Source organism: Poromitra crassiceps (genome assembly GCF_964638095.1).
Source record: "Poromitra crassiceps genome assembly, chromosome: 21".
In the NCBI taxonomy this organism is placed as follows: domain Eukaryota; kingdom Metazoa; phylum Chordata; class Actinopteri; order Beryciformes; family Melamphaidae; genus Poromitra; species Poromitra crassiceps.
The window spans coordinates 19,815,982-19,833,481 of NC_139638.1; the positions used below are offsets into that span (position 1 = coordinate 19,815,982).

The 17,500-nt window shown below is 43.9% G+C and overlaps 1 protein-coding gene across 1 annotated transcript in view; it reads right to left on the minus strand.

Moving 5' to 3' along the window:
• The window catches only part of csgalnact1a (chondroitin sulfate N-acetylgalactosaminyltransferase 1a), a gene marked incomplete at its 3' end in the record, with an annotated part of 50,580 nt that overhangs the window by 4,752 nt on the left and 28,328 nt on the right, over positions 1 to 17,500 (minus strand). The window contains exons 5-6 of the mRNA XM_083657784.1: positions 17,226 to 17,327; positions 46 to 224 (exon numbers count right to left, since the gene is read on the minus strand). Of these exons, the coding sequence (XP_083513910.1) occupies positions 46 to 224; positions 17,226 to 17,327 (281 nt within the window). The remainder of the gene's footprint in view (positions 1 to 45; positions 225 to 17,225; positions 17,328 to 17,500) is intronic.

The following is a 17,500-nucleotide window of genomic DNA, read 5'->3' on the forward strand; positions in this document are numbered from 1 at the left end:
GTGCGTGCGTGCGTGTGTCTGTGCGTGCGTGCGTGCGTGTCTCACCGGGCTGCGTGTTGAGTCTACAGGTGTTGAGGAAGTCGGCGGTGAAGTAGATGTCCACGTCACAGAAGAAGAGCAGCACGTTGCCTCCCTTCCAGGCCCGGGCGCCCACGTCCAGGCCACGCCCCCGGGAAAACTCCTCGTCCAACTGGAGCAGGGTGTAGTTCTTAAAGTTGACTTCCCTGCAGACAGAGAGAGAACAGTGAATATGATCAAAATAGGCGACTCGTTCTTCTACAGTACTAGTGGTGAGGTTTAACAATTAATCCATTTGCTGGGGGACCTTCTGGAACCCCCTCAAGGTGTCACTATATGAAATTTCATGGTACGGTATCTACCAAAATATCACGGTATACACGGTATACAGTATTTCCCAGTATCCACCCCCCCTTTTAATTAAACGTACTATGTCCAAACGGATAAACAAACAAGTATTTTGCTTTGAGGAAAAATATTACTTTATTGAACTGAAACTAATATGAGAACGTTTACTCAAGGGTCATTCATTACAATATGAACGTATTTTGTAGTGGCATTAAAAGGGAAAATAGAGTTAATAACTGGTTGCTTGATATGGTGGTATATCGTTACATCCCTACTCTGATTCCAGCCAATACATGAAGAACCTTAAAGGGACACGATTTTCAACCAGCTTTGTATCATTAGAACATCAGTAGTATATCAGAAACCTGTAATCATTAATTTAGTTTGACAGTTATTGAGAGTTGATGTGAGTAAAGTTGTGGACCAGTAATTTGTGCATGAATGAGATTACAGGTCCGCAACTTTACTCAAATCAACTCTCAATAACTGTCAAACTAAATGAACGACTTCAAACCTGGTTACAGCTTTTTGATATACTACTGATGTTCTAATGATGCAAAGCTGGTTGAACATGGGCGGGGTGTCCCTTTAAGCGTGTGAAGTGAAAGTGAATTCCTTCACCGCTAGCTCCATGTTTTCTCAGAGAGGTGCCGGGAGCTGCGAGGAAACAGCTGGACGCAGCCGGCTTGTATACAGTCGGGTCTTTATACAGTACTGAACTGTAACTATACACACTGTCTGTGACCAATCCTCTGCTCGTGCATGCACACACACACACACACGGACAGACACGGACATAGACAATGACACACACACACAAGCACGCACACCAAGGCAGAGAGAGAGAGCGAGAGAGCACGCACACCAAGGCAGAGAGAGAGAGAGAGCGAGAGAGGAAAGCTGGTTTAGTTAGGGCTCTCGGTCCCATTGCAGGCAGAACTAACAGCATGAGGTCGATTTCATTCACGGCAGTCTGATGACACATCACCAACACAGATGAGTGCAGAGAGAGAGCGCAAGTATACCTAACGGATCTGTATCTTGTAGGGGTGTCACGATACACTCAGTTCACGATACGATACGATACACGATACTGGGTTCACGATAACGATACGATATTTTAACAATATTTTTTTGCGATCGATTTGTTTGTCGATTAGTTGGGGGGGCATCCTCCACGCTAATTTGAGTAATTTCACCATTCTCATCCTCCGTGTCTGTAACGTCCCTCGTCTGTTCAAACAAAGCAATGAAAAGGAGAGCGAGCATGCAATCACATGCAGATCAGTGCCACCGTGTTCAGCTTCTTTTTCTCAACGATATGAGATTTCATCTCAACGATACATATTGTCACGTTTTGATATCGCGATATATTGTGGGACGATATATTGTGACATCCCTAGTATCTTGTCATTTCCTATTTATTTCCTATCTATTTTAATTTGTTTTTTGTTTTTATGCATTTTGTTTTCAGATTTTCTCCCCAACTGTTACTTGGCCAATTCCACCTGCTGTCCCGGTCGTTGCTCCACTCCCTCTGTTGATCTGGGGAGAGTTGGAGACTAGCACCAGTCACCAGCTGCTTATTCTCACCTGACAGCGAGTTTCACCAGCAGGACATAGCGCATGGGAGGATCATGCTATTCCCCCCAGTCACCGACCCCCCCCCCCCCCCCACCTCCCTCATATATAAATATCATAGCACTTAAAAAAGAGACTTAAAAAAAAATCTGGGGGAGGGCTCTCATTTGGACCCCCCCCCCATGTCGATAATGTGTTTACGGCCTTGGCAGGCAGAGCCAGACACACACGGCTTTGCTAAAGGAAACCAGGATGACCAGAGGAAATATCTGCTTTGTTATGAATATGAGAGACAGCGACAAAGTATTTATTTGTATTATTACTATGTGAAAGCCCTCGTCTCGCCCTCATCCTGTCGACCTCTCCCATATTGAGACTGTTCTAAAAGCTTATGATCCTGGTCCGTCCTGACTGCCCTCCTGAGTCCCATAGAGACATAAACATGTGAGCTTGTTTATCAAGAATTAGCCATTTAGAAAAATATTTATCCCTCTGAATATAACAACCCAAACGGGCCGGCGGCCCAGCGAGACAATGTTTTCACATCCCAAAAAATTCGGACTTAGAGGATTTCAGGAACTTTTTTAGAAATCACCTAAACATTTGCTGCAAGACTATTCTGCTCCTCCCGTCAAGGCGTGCGTGTGTGTGTGTGTGTGTGTGTGTGTGTGTGTGTGTGTGTGTGTGCGTGTGCGTGTGCGTGTGTGTGTGTGTGTGTGTGTGTGTGTGTGTGTGCCTGCTGTCGCCATGATTATCTACAGTATGTGAGTCCAAACACAGTTTATCGGCCCCACAGCCTACACAGGGTCCCTGGAGACGTGGACCCACCCAGCTGGCACTAAACTGTCCACAGAAGGGAGAGACCACAGATAGCTCTATCTGGATCTCACCATGTGAATGTGGTGAGATCCAAAGCATTACATTAATTACAAAGCAATACATTAATTTGACATTTCATGCAGGAAAAATACTACTATACTATAATAAACGGGCTTGGAGGGGCGTTTGATTAGATTGAATAGGGATGTTTTTGTTTGTCTGTTTTTTTGTAGGGTTTTGCATGTATGTATTTGTATGTATATGTTTTAGCCTTATTGTCTCTGGTCTGTTTGTAGGCCATGACTTTATTTTGGATGTATAAATCTTGAAAATTATTTTTGGATAATCTTGCACTAACCTTTTTCTATCTTTCAAAAACATTATTTATTGATGATCTGTTACTTAATTATCACCTTCAGTTATAGCGCTAAAGGCTAACTTCTTCATGGGTTGCGTAGTAGTTAGTTGTGTTGTTTCTGCCTAATCGTATTAAAAAATACATTTAGATGAGAAAGATAGTTCACCTTTGTTTTTTTATGGTTAATATTAGTCATTTTTGACCATAGCCCGAAAAGCTTGTATACACACTAACTAGTCGATTAGTCATTCAGATAACCTAGTCAACCATGGAAAAAATAGACTTTTGTGAAAATTGTGAACTTCCCCAAAGTTCTCTCAGGTGGGTCTTCATGATTGAAGAAGCACATACATTGGTTATTTTCTCAGGGCAAACAAAACATTTGGAAATATTGTGATTATTGCCCCGTTTATGCAAAAACCTCTGTGGGGTTTAAATTAAAATGCTGCACCATCCAGAACTGGGTTATATTGTGGTGGAGGGACACAGGTTATCCAAAACATCTCGCTAGGCCTATATTACTGATGCTATCCTGTAAGCCTGACAGTGTAAGCTCTTAATAACCATGAAGCTAGCTGTGCATACATCAGTGACTCCTTCATTCCCAAGAGAGCTACATACATAATTCATTGCCAATTTGATGGAGTTGCTATGTTGGTGATTAGCAATATTATTATTGGACAGATTTAATTGTCGCTGTTTCCAGAGAGGCTCTGGTGGTTGATGTATTATTCAGCCTGGTGCGTTTCCGGTGTGTGTACTTATGCTGGTCTCAGAGCTCTGGCTGTTTAAATCATTCTTACACACCTGTTTATGCATGTGTCCCTGTGTGTGTACATGTACATCAGTATTGTGTGTGTGTGTGTGTGTGTGTGTGTGTGTGTGTGTGTGTGTGTGTGTGTGTGTGTGTGTGTGTGTGTGTGTGTGTGTGACCATTTCCTGAGTCTGTAATATGTGTCCATCATCAGTGTTGGGCAAGTTACTTTCTAAATGTAATATACTACATATTACTAGTTACTTTAATTTGAAAGTAATAAGTTACTTTACAATATTACTGTGTGTGTGTGTAGAGTAACTTGTTACTTATTACACTACTTTTACATTACTTTCACCAAAATAACAGCAGCAGCAGAATGACATCGCCGCCCCGGAACCATCCCGAAAAATACTTTCAACCGCCTTGAAGTCAGTGTAAACAATCCAAAATTCTAAATGCTATTATTTTCCTTTGTTAGTGTCATCTATTTAAGCAATATCACACGAGAGGGAGTGCATTGTTGGCTAATATTGGCACTGCTGTGATTCGGTCGCAGGCACGAGGCCGCAGGCCGAGTGCCGTAGATAATCACAGCAGTGCCAATATTAGACAACAATGCACGACCTCGAGTGTGATATTGCTTTTATACAACAGTTCTATTAAACAAAGCTGATTAAAAAAATGACAAAAAGCTGAGAAAATAGATGATTTCTGTATTTATTCCTCCGCCAACAAAAATAGTCCCCTCAGCTTTCTGCTTTGCTGAAAATGTAGCCTAATCAGCCTAATTAACTGCAGGCTGTCTACTTTACTACTGTCTACTCTACAGCTGTGAAGCATTTTGTTGATTAGGGCAGCTGTGAAGCGGAGTGATCTACACACAGTGAAGCACCAGTGCATTATCGTGAAATATAGGCACTCGTAGGATCCCTCTTGTCCAATCAAATTGCTCGGCCGGAACTACCTGTTGTATAAAGTGGTTATTTGCATAAAAACACACAGTTTGATTAGGAAATTATTGTATCTTTTTTAAATAGTGCTTTGATTAAAAAAAAAGGTAACTCAAGTTGTAACTTGAGTTACTTGACAAAGTAACTGGTATAATATTACTGAAATCCTATAAGTAATAAGTTATATTACTGAGTTAGTGCTAAAAGTAATATATTACATGTAATATGTTACTTTTGTAATGAGTTACCCCAACACTGTCCATCATACAATATCCCAGCACATGACTTTTTATATCAGCATAATCTCATGTGCTACCTCTCTTCCTCTCCGTCTGCCTCTCTTCCCCAGGCACGCCGACACACTTAGTAAGGCCTGAAAATAGTCTATTTGTTTACTGTGGGCGTAATAGTAGCAAGTAGGCTAAATTGTTTTGAAATTTTGCCAGAGATAGAATCCTGCTATAACTGTCATGTTCCCACTTAGCAGCAGGCCTGATCCTGTTAGTTCTGCTTAGGACAGGGAGAGGAGGGGGGTGGAGCAGATCTTCTCTGGCTCTGTCTTCTCTGTGTGGATCAGTGTCTCCATCTAACCACTTGCTTGTGTTTGTGTGGTTATGAGCAGAGCGTCGGTTGCAGACATATTGTGTTGACTAAAAAGTGAAAAGCTCCACAGAGTGTGTATAAGCCCCAGCCCGTATCGAGCCGTATCCTGGCTTCCCTCAGTGCTGCTCACCACCACCTCCCACAGAGCTACACTACATTAGACCCAGTTGATTCTGCCTACTAAATAGATTTCATCCAATTAAGCTGAACCACTTCTCTCGGGCATTTCTGGGCCGGCGCCAGATGTCTGTCTGTATCGCTTTCTGCCTGCCAGTCAACTGGGTCCTTTCGGTGTTTTATATACTGTCAGCTGTTTGCAGGGAACGGAATCTGGTTTAGCGCCCTATGAGCTATTGTGTGGAATTAGGTAAACAACAAAACAAAATGGTGAAACGGGGCAATCTGTCTGTACTTGTAATGGAGACGTGAGTGTTATTAAAAATGTATGCTTGTTGTGATCTGGCCCTCTCCTCACCTCTCCTCTCCTCACCTGTCCTCTCCTCTCCTCACCTCTCCTCTCCTCTCTCCTCTCCCCTCCTCTCCTCTCCTCTCCTCTCCTCTCCTCTCCTCTCCTCTCCTCTCCTCTCCTCTCCTCTCCTCTCCTCTCCTCTCTCCTCTCCTCTCCTCTCCTCTCCTCTCCTCTCCTCTCTCCTCTCCTCCCCTCTCCTCTCCTCCTCTCCTCTCCTCTCCTCTCCTTTCCTCTCCTCTCCCCTCTCCTCTCCTCTCTTCTCCTCTCCTCTCCTCTCCTCACCTCTCCTCTCTCCTCCTCTCCTCTCCTCATCTCCCCTCTCCTCACCTCTCCTCTCCTCACCTCTCCTCTCCTCTCCTCTCCTCACCTCTCCTCTCCTCACCTCTCCTCTCCTCACCTCTCCTCTCTCCCCCTCTCCTCTCCTCTCCTCTCCTCTGCTCTCCCTGCCCTGTGGAGATCTCTCTCTTTTTGCTTCAACCTCCCTCTCCTCTATGTTCCTCTCCTATCTTCTCCTCTCGTCTGTCCTCTTCTCCCATTTCTCGCATCTTCAACCATCTTCTCTCTTAGGCAGCAATTATTCATACTTTAATTAATTGATACCTCTCTTCAAACAGCTATCTACTCATTCTGCTCTCTCATTCACACAAACAGCTTCTCTCTTCTCGCTCTCCCTATCTCTCTGCTCCTCTCTCTCTCTCTGTCTCTCTGCTCCTCGCTCTCTGCTCCTCTCTCTCTCTCTCTCCCTATCTCTCTCTGCTCCTCTCTCTCTCTCTCTCTCGCTGTCTCTCTGCTCCTCGCTCTCTGCTCCTCTCTCTCTCTCTCTCTCTCCCTATCTCTCTCTGCTCCTCTCTCTCTCTCTCTCTCTGCTCCTCTCTCTCTCTCTCTCTCTCTCTCTGCTCCTCTCTCTCTCTCTCTCTCTCTCTCTCATAACTCTGGATGATAATTCCTGTCTTTGTTTGAAACGATAAGCCTGCTCTCTCACAACGACACGAGGCTCAGAAACATTCATGCCCCCCCGATGGTTTGAGTCTGAGTTCAGTCTTTGAAGTTTGGACGTGTGATAGATATACTTTGCTAAGTCATGAAAGTTTAGTAGGCGAGCTTATCTATTTTAAATGCTGTGCTTGATGCAGAGCAGCTAGCTGATTGCTGGAAGACTGAGGCGGTGACTTGCTGCTGAAGTTGCACTTTCTCCTCTTCTGTGCTTGGCTGCCTCTCTCTCTCTTTAATAAACTATAGAGACACTGCATGAAATAGGCCACGCCCATCACGGAGGAAAAGCTCCGTTCATTTCCACACACCAGCGTCATTTTCCTTGAATGAAACATAGCTAAAAGCTGTTGTGTGGTGGGCTGCGCAGACAACAAATGTAAAAAATCACCAGTTAAAGTTTTTTTGTACTCCAGAGGAAAACAAGGAAGCCATTGAGAATCGGCGAGAAGAAAAATGTGGATCTTGCTGTCAATGAAGTAAGTTGGAGTGTTCATCTTCCGTATATACGATCTTTTTGTGCAACACCCGACCATGCACGCGACATAGGAGAACGCCAGGATTGGACGAGAGTTTGTGTTTTCCCCCGTTTTGGGGGCGTGGTTTCTGAATGATGACGCGCTCCACAGTGTCTCTATTGCCACATATGTTTGTACCATCGTTTTAAATCTATATCAGTATTGAATTAGCACACGTTTTAGTTTATGTGTGGATACTCTGTGTGTCTTGTGTGATTGATTGCTGTGCATTTTTTTTGTTTTTTTGTTATTTAAGTAGCCTATGTTATGCTTGCTTTTACGTACTCTTAGCTTCTTTATTGATATTCCTTTTCACAATGTTTTTACTTACGGTTGAAGTTGAGTGGGCTCTGAGTATAAGATTTTCATTGCAGGTAATTGATGTTTGCATTGTTGAACTGAACTGAACTGAACTGGCTGTTATTACAGTGAAATTGGTGAAGCTTTGTGATATACGCAGCCCATCCTCGCATGGAAAACGACAACAAGGGTCTATTTTCAAGGTGGTTAAAACGACACGTTAACAAATGCGACCTCTTGTGGTCGTGTGAGTAAGTGCATGCATGCAGTGCGTACGCCAGAGGCGGGAGCTGTAAACAGGAAGTAGAGGCAACCTTTGGCGGGTCTTTAACGTGATGACACTGTGGGTCGCTGGGTGCGTTAGGTGAATCGGTAGCGTCCCCACCTCTCAACTTCCTTGTCGCGAGAGACCCAGTTCGCATCCAGACATGTTTTCCGTTTTTAAAGGGATAGTCCACATTTTTAAAAGTCTAGCCCTATTTGCTACTTACCAAAGATGATGTTGATTGGTAGAGTTCTTTCTCAGCACAATCCACCCTGTTCCTCATAGTAGCTCTGGGAAGTTGGGCAAAAACGAAGCAAAGGTCACTGGGGTCACGGTCCTGTATGTACAAGCTGACTGAGGATCGCTAAAATTTCATCCACACTGCACACAAAGTAAATTTCAGTGAGCTTCAGTCAGCTTCTACATACAGGACCATGACCCCAGTGACCTTTGCTTCGTTTTTGCACAACTTCCCAGAGCTACTATGAGGAACAGGATGGATTGTGCTGAGAAAGAACTCTACCAATCAACATCATCTTTGGCAAGTAGCAAATTGGGCTAGACTTTAAAAAATGTGAACTATCCCTTTAACTATAACCCAAACCATAACCATAAACCTTAAACAAGTTGTTGAAACATAACCAGGAAATGCACCGCTTTCGCGCCTGGCACCAAACCGGGCCACAAAAGACAGGGGGACACTCACTCATATATGTCGCTTATAATGTCGTTTTCGGAGTAGGCTAATTGGAAATAGACCTATTCTGTCATTTCAGTATGAGGACGTGTTGCATAATGCAGTAAGAATGAGCACTTGGTTAGAACTGTTGCCTCACAGCAAGAAGGTCCGGGGTTCGAACCCCCGGTCCTTTCTGTGTAGAGTTTGCATGTTCTCCCCCCTCCTGTCAGTGCCCCTGTGTGTTTGTGCGCGCGTGCGTGCAGCGCTGGCAATCGAATTGGAGTTCCAAGGGACAGCAGTTGAAAATGAGCCATCTGGCTAACACTGGCACATTTGCAGTAACGTTCATTAAGGTGGCATTTTCCCTCAAATAAAGACATCAATTACAAAGCAAGACTTTTCTCCCTCATTTAACCCCTGAAGCAGAGTGAGATTGAGAGTTGTATTGGTTTAAATGGACTATTACCCCGCAGGTGTCTCTATGGAAAGTTTTGGGAAGAAAGGTGGGTGGGGGGGAGCAGGAACACTGTGTGACTGAAAGGTGTGGGGGGGGGGGAGTGTGACTAAGTGATGTCACAAAAAGCACTGTGCAAACAGTGACAGGTTATTTTAGACTCGGCACAAAAAAACAAACCCGTTTCTAGAGGTGGATCTGATTTGTGGCAAGGGCACCGTGATCAGATCAGATCACTAATGATGCAGCACATGCTGCTGGGAGCAGATATCGACGTGTGTGTGTGTGTGTGTGTGTGTGTGTGTGTGTGTGTGTGTGTGTGTGTGTGTGTGTGTGTGCGTGCGCGCACACACGTGCACATTGTGCACATGCCATCTGTGAGCCTGTGTGTGCGTGTAAGTAATAGGGATGTCACGATACTAGAATTTCTACTTCGATACCGATACCCAGGAAAATATCCATACTCGATACCATTTTCGATACCACGGGAAGGGGGAGATAAAAAAAATAAAGTGAGACAGATGGACGGACAGACGCACACTTCTCCATAATCTAGGCCTGATCAAATTTTGAATTTAGACAGCAGATTAGCCCTGCTGCTCTAGCCATCAGAACACGTTTAGCTTGTTGAAGCAACAGATACCCAATGATAGGGAGGGAAAATGTGTGATTTTTCATTAAAAGAAAGCACTGATGGTATCAAAACTGTTGCAAATTAATTAGTATTGTATCCATTTCAAATTTTTAGTATTGATGCTTTCGATACTATTGAATATTGATACCTGTTGTTGCAAATGAGTATTGTATCCGATTCAAATGTTCAGTATTGATACTTTTTGATACTATCGATAATTTTGACAAGCCTAGTAAGTAAGTGCTTGTATATTTGTGTGTATGTGTGTGTGAGTGTGTGTGTGTGTGTGTGTGTGTGTGTGTGTGTGTGTGTGTGTGTGTGTGTGTGTGTGTGTGTGTGTATGTGTGTGTATGTGTGAGTGTCTGGGAATGTATGCATCCATACTGTATGTGTGTGTTTGCAGGGAATGAAGAATGTGATTTTATCTCTTTCTTGTAAACATGAGTAAACATTATATCCTCCACAGTTGTATCTGTACCTGGCTGCCATTCAAAAAAGTTCATATTTTGCAAGGAACAAATCAAATTGTTAACAAACGCGAATTTGCAATAACTGCGACCACTCCAGATAAGGACCAGAGAGTATAACAAACTCTTTGGAGTTTATACTGATCCCTTGGCCTTGGACATGTTTTAAATTTTTTCGGCCAACTACTGTATTAGTTTGAACTGTTTTATGAACGGTAAGAAACCTGAGGTCCACAGTGATACAGTAGCCATAGTTGTTTTGGAATATAGGCTGTGAATAATGTTTATCTGTTAATGTATCTCTGAGCAGATGGTAGATGTACCTCAGCAGGTGCTGTTTGAAACTGCAGTGCAGTGCTGACTGCCAGTGACGTTCTATGTACTCTATTATCTATGTGATGTATTTCTGTGTCTGCAACACCACATGATTAATGATTAGATCAGATTGGATTCACCTGGCGATTCACCTAGCCCCTTTGGGGGGGGAAATAATTTGCACACAGACACTACTAAGGCTGGATGGCCGACGACGTTTTGTGCCTCAATCAAATTAAATGAATGAACGAGGCATATTGATTGACCGCCTTGTGAGAATGGATGTGATTGGTGAATAGAAACGCTGATCCAATCAGCGGGCTGTCAGCTGATTACAGCTGGGGGCGTAGGCCTATGACGTCCGTGTCCTTCATGAACCAGAGCCGTGTATATAGAAGAGTCGCGACATCTCCGTTCACTCCAATGGACCAGGTTTTTTTTACTCTCAAGAGTTCCCGGAAGTAAGGTTCTGGATTAAGCAGCGCTGTCGAGTTTGCAGCAAAACGGACAGTTTGTGATGTACTTTGAAAGGGTCCGACGTTTAAAGAATCAAATTGTACACTATCAGCTTTATTTTAGCGTTCAAAAGTAGCGCGGGCCTCCTTCCTGGCTGTTCATTGGCTATTGAGTCACGCATTTTGGACCTCCGCTGACTCACTCTCTCTCTAAATTGCTCTGGCATAAACTAATGCGACACTCTATTTATCTGCATTGGTATGTGGACACCAGGGTTCTCAGATAACAGTGGAGAGGAAGTGATCCTCCACCGCTGACGGCCATTCGTTTAGACGGAAGCAGATAAAGCCGAGCGAGGAGCTTGGAAGAAGCTGGTGTCTCCTCAGGAGTTCAGAGCTTCTTGATTAAAGTGGCTGATTCACACCCAGATAAGCTGTTACATAACTGATGGGTGCGCTGCCATTGGCTGTGAGTAGAATGCAAAGAGAGAAAAAAGCTTTCAAAAAGTTCAAGGCAGAACCTCCGCTTAGCGAGAGACAAGAAATTCCTGGACAATGTACTTGATTTGCCCGGCTGCTTCTCTCGCTGTACTTTCACTCTTCTTCTGCTGTAATTATATCTCATTCAGTGCCTCCCTTCTTCAAACCTTTGAAATCAATTCTTCAATGCTGTTGAATAATCGGTAACACTTCATAATACTGTAACACAAAAAATGGGTAGTTACTGAGGAACGAGTAAGGAACGAACCATTAGTTCTTGAATAGTTAATGATTAGTTAATGAGTAGTTGATAGGTAGTTCCTTAATGGTAGTTACTTAAGAACTGACCATTAGTTACCATGTTAACGAACCAGTAAGTAATGATTACTTCCCTAATTTTTATTCTATTTTATATGTTTTCATTCACTAGTTCATTAATAGTTAATGGGTAGTTCCTTAAAGATCCTTAATGGTAGTTACTTAAGAACTGACCATTAGTTCCCATGGTAGTTACTAAAGAACTGACCATTAGTTACCATGTTAACGAACCAGTAAGTAATGATTACTTCCCTAAATTTTTTTTTTTTAATATTTCACTAGTTCATGAACAGGTAGTTCCTTAAGAACTGACTATTAGTTACCATGTTCGTGAGCATGACTCCACCAAATACTTACCAGTTGTTCATGAGTACTCATCGTTACTTCATGATTACCTTACCATTACTTACCATGTTAGTGCATCATTACTTCCTGCTTACTTTACCATTAGTTCCCATGTTTGTGCCCCCTCAAGTGAAGCAGTACATCTTACTGAGTAGTTACTAAGGAATACACCATTACTTCCTGCTTACTTTACCATTACTTAACATGTTTGTGCCCCCTCAAGTAAAGCAGTACATCTTCCTGAGTTGTTACTAAGGGATACACCATTACTTCTTGCTTACTTTACCATTAGTTCCCATGTTTGTGCCCCCTCAAGTGAAGCAGTACATCTTACTGAGTAGTTACTAAGGGATACACCATTACTTCCTGCTTACTTTACCATTAGTTCCCATGTTTGTGCCCCCTCAAGTGAAGCAGTACATCTTCCTGAGTTGTTCCTAAGGAATATACCATTACTTCCTGCTTACTTTACTAGTGAAGACGAATTTATTCAAGTATGCAAATTAAAAAAGTGTAGCTCCTCCCACTTTAGTAAAGTACCCTACCCCACTTAGGAGATCGAGGTACCCCACTAAAACCACGCCCCCGAGGCTCTACGACCTTCAGGGGCGGAGTTACCTTTTTTGGCTCCACCCACCCCCGCCGGAAGCCAGGGAAAGGGGGCGGAGCCTATTTTTTTCACATTCGAACTCCTTGGGGGCGTGGCTACAGTTCTAGCCTACTTTGGTTAGGCCACGCCCACCGGAAGTGCGATATGTAAACCCTACCAAAAAAAGTGTTTTTTTTACTAAGTGTTTGAGCCAAGAACTAGTGAAATATTAAAGTAAGCAGGAAGTAATGATGCACTAACATGGTAAGTAATGGTAAGGTAATCATGAAGTAACGATGAGTACTCATGAACAACTGGTAAGTATTTGGTGGAGTCATGCTCACGAACATGGTAACTAATAGTCAGTTCTTAAGGAACTACCTGTTCATGAACTAGTGAAATATTAAAAAAAAATTTTTTAGGGAAGTAATCATTACTTACTGGTTCGTTAACATGGTAACTAATGGTCAGTTCTTTAGTAACTACCATGGGAACTAATGGTCAGTTCTTAAGTAACTACCATTAAGGATCTTTAAGGAACTACCCATTAACTATTAATGAACTAGTGAATGAAAACATATAAAAAAAAAAAAAATTAGGGAAGTAATCATTACTTACTGGTTCGTTAACATGGTAACTAATGGTCAGTTCTTAAGTAACTACCATTAAGGAACTACCTATCAACTACTCATTAACTAATCATTAACTATTCATGAACTAATGGTTCGTTCCTTACTCGTTCCTCAGTAACTACCCATTTTTTGTGTTACAGTATTATGAAGTGTTACCGAATAATCTTCTCTCTCTCTGTGTGTGTGTGTGTGTGTGTGTGTGTGTGTGTGTGTGTGTGTGTGTGTGTGTGTGTGTGTGTATTTAAATGTGTAAATGTGTGTTTTACACACATTTACACATTTAAGTCAATTTGATATTGGCCATTTCATCTTTACAATTAATTAATCAGATTAAGATACATATTTGGATAATGACATTATTATTATTATTATTATTATTATTATTATTACCTTTATTATTATTATTATTATTATTATTCTCTCCATCGGTGAGAGAGAGAGATGAAGAGGGAAAGAGAGATGGTGGGATCTCTGAGATAGTCTGACTGATTCAAGGCCACACAAAACCTTTGGAGCTGACTAAGATCACCATAGCAACCCCCCTCAGGCAATGGGCTGATCAGGTACCCTGACGTGTGGGGGCTATAGTGTGACAGTAGTGTCAGGGACGAACACAGGCCTAACTGATCCTCTGATCAGCTAACTCTGACGTGTGGGGGCTATAGTGTGACAGTAGTGTCAGGGATGAACACAGGGCTGATCCTCTGATCAGCTAACTCTGACGTGTGGGGGCTATAGTGTGACAGTAGTGTGTCAGGGAGGACCACCTCTGATCAGCTAACTCTGATGTGTGGGGGCTATAGTGTGACAGTAGTGTGTCAGGGAGGACCACCTCTGATCAGCTACCTCTGACGTGTGGGGGCTATAGTGTGACAGTAGTGTGTCAGGGAGGACCACCTCTGATCAGCTACCTCTGACGTGTGGGGGCTATTCACCTTATGTTCAGACCTTCCAGTGGGCCAAATTCTTCCGGGTCCTTTTAACACTTCCGGCCAGGGCCGATTTTACACTTCATGGGCCCTGGGGCTATTCATCTCTGCAGGGCCCCCCCCCCTCAAGCGGAAGGGAGTGTCGGCGGCGCGGCGCCGCCGGAAAAAATTTGAGTGTTTTTTTTTAACCTTTTTTAGCCGTATTTAAAGGAATATCTCATTTTAAATCAACATTAGGATTATACTGTTGTGATGTCATTATTCAGTATCTTTTCCTTTTCTCACTAACTTTCATGTCACCACCTGCTCTCCTGTCAGCATTCTAACTTACAAACACAAACTGTAGGTTTAGCCATCATGTTCTTTCATAAACAGCCTGATTGGAAAGAAAACATTGCCACTGAGATGTCACAACAAGCACTTTTATTATTATTATTTAGTATTTATTATTGCTGTTATTATTACAGTGCACACAGTGCACAACCCTTTTTTTTTTGGGCCCCTTGATGTCCCGGGCCCCGGGGCTTCAGCCCCGGTAAGCCCGTTGGTAAAATCGGCCCTGCTTCCGGCGGTCACGGCGCAAAATAAGAGTTGTTTTTGGAGCGGACAGTGAAGGGGGTAAAATAAAGAACGTAGCCTACTACTTTGAGCTTGGTACACAGCAAGCAAGCGAGTATCCACTGTTAGCCAGGTCAGATAACGTTATCGTCGACAATGACGAGCACTTTCTTGTAAAACATACCTGGACTCCAACAAAGAAAGCTTCAGATGGTTTTCTCTCCTCCGAGCGCAGCTCGAGCCACTTACGTCAATAAGACCCGCACACGTTAACGTAATTCCCTGGAATGCGAGACTGAACGAGCCAGTTACATGGCATTGCATTCTTAGACATTGCCGTTTGCTTTTATTTGGTATGTTACATACAATTGGCTAAATTATTAGTTAATTCAGAGTTAGATGATATTGGAGCAGCCAGCCATTTTATTTTATTTTATTTTTAGCCGGAAGTTTTGATACAGCCACACAACCGGGTCAAATGGGCGTGGCTACATAAGGTGAATAGAGTGACAGTAGTGTGTCAGGGCCACAGGCCTGTTAATGTCTCTGCTGTCACTTCACTCCATTATTCATCAAACTGAACAGAAGACAGGCTGTAGCGGGACACCATGTAAAGAGAGGAGGTGTGTATGCGTGTGTGTGTGTGTGTGTGTGTGTGTGTGTGTGTTTGTGTAACCCAATCGTCAGAGTAAAACGTTGGCATTTGACATGTCTGCAAACCAGGGATTATGTAAAATATCAACGTGTAAATTTGAAACAAAACGTCAGTGAGATCTGTTTCTAAAATGTGACATTTTACGTGTCTGCAAACCGACAATCTCAACGTAAATTTGAAAGGAAACGGTTCGTTTGAAAACTGCGCAGCCTTCCTGACGTTAAACGCACATAAAACAAGTTGAACAACTTTGGTTGTGTTAAGGCAAGTCAAACTTCCTTAAGGTTAGCTTAAATAACAAAAATGTGAAATGTGACTTTGGAAACGCTGTGACCATGACTGGGGATTGAACACGCCCCTCCGGTATGAAAGGCAGGTGTTTACGTCCTCCAGCCACACATGTACCTTCAAATGTGATATGCAACATCATATTTTGGTTGAGAAATGTTCATAATTCTACATCTCTGTGGATTGCAGACAGGTGCAATGCCGACATTTTATTCTGGCGACCAGGCAGGTTTGAGGGAGAAAGACTGGGTGCAGGATGTAGAGAGAGAAGGAGGGCCTGGGCGTGGGCGTGTGTCTGGATATGTGTCTGCAGCGCAAATATTATCAGTCGATTTTTAGCAAGGACTGTTTGGTGTGTGTGTGTGTGTGTGAGAGAGAGAGAGAGAGAGAGAGAGAGAGAGAGAGAGAGAGAGAGAGAGAGAGATATTGAGTGCCCATGTCTGCCTGCAGCAGCGTTCATTGCATTGCGTAATTAGATTCCATGTTCTGTGTTTGGCCCTTAATTCAAGGATGTAATCTTGGCTGTGATTTCACCCACCTGGATGTGTTGCTGTGTGATTTCGCCCACCTGGACGTGTTCTCCAGGGTGCTGCTGTGTGATTTCACCCACCTGGATGTGTTCTCCAGGGTGCTGCGGTGTGATTTCACCCACCTGGATGTGTTCTCCAGAGTGCTGCGGTGTGATTTCACCCACCTGGACGTGTTCTCCAGGGTGCTGTTGTGTGATTTCACCCACCTGGACGTGTTCTCCAGGGTGCTGCTGTGTGATTTCACCCACCTGGATGTGTTCTCCAGGGTGCTGCGGTGTGATTTCACCCACCTGGACGTGTTCTCCAGGGTGCTGCTGTGTGATTTCACCCACCTGGATGTGTTCTCCAGAGTGCTGCTGTGTGATTTCACCCACCTGGATGTGTTCTCCAGGGTGCTGCGGTGTGATTTCACCCACCTGGACGTGTTCTCCAGGGTGCTGCTGTGTGATTTCACCCACCTGGATGTGTTCTCCAGGGTGCTGCGGTGTGATTTCACCCACCTGGACGTGTTCTCCAGAGTGCTGCTGTGTGATTTCACCCACCTGGATGTGTTCTCCAGAGTGCTGCTGTGTGATTTCACCCACCTGGATGTGTTCTCCAGGGTGCTGCGGTGTGATTTCACCCACCTGGACGTGTTCTCCAGGGTGCTGCTGTGTGATTTCACCCACCTGGATGTGTTCTCCAGGGTGCTGCGGTGTGATTTCACCCACCTGGACGTGTTCTCCAGGGTGCTGCGGTGTGATTTCACCCACCTGGACGTGTTCTCCAGAGTGCTGTTGTGTGATTTCACCCACCTGGATGTGTTCTCCAGGGTGCTGCGGTGTGATTTCACCCACCTGGATGTGTTCTCCAGGGGTGCTGTTGTGTGATTTCACCCACCTGGATGTGTTCTCCAGAGTGCTGCGGTGTGATTTCACCCACCTGGATGTGTTCTCCAGGGTGCTGCGGACCTCGCTCATCTGCTCCTTCCCGAAATACACCACTGTCAGGTGGACCCGGCCGTCCTGACGCACACACACTTCCCTGCGAATACACACAGGAAGGAACAATGTGTAAAAGCGGTCAGGGAAGGAAGAGCACTACGACCAAAGGAGGTTTTGAAAAGAAAAGAAACTCTCCTTACACAGTCAACACTGTGTAAATGGGATACAAAATGTTAATACTGTAACTAGCATCCAGGGCAGAGACAGCAATGG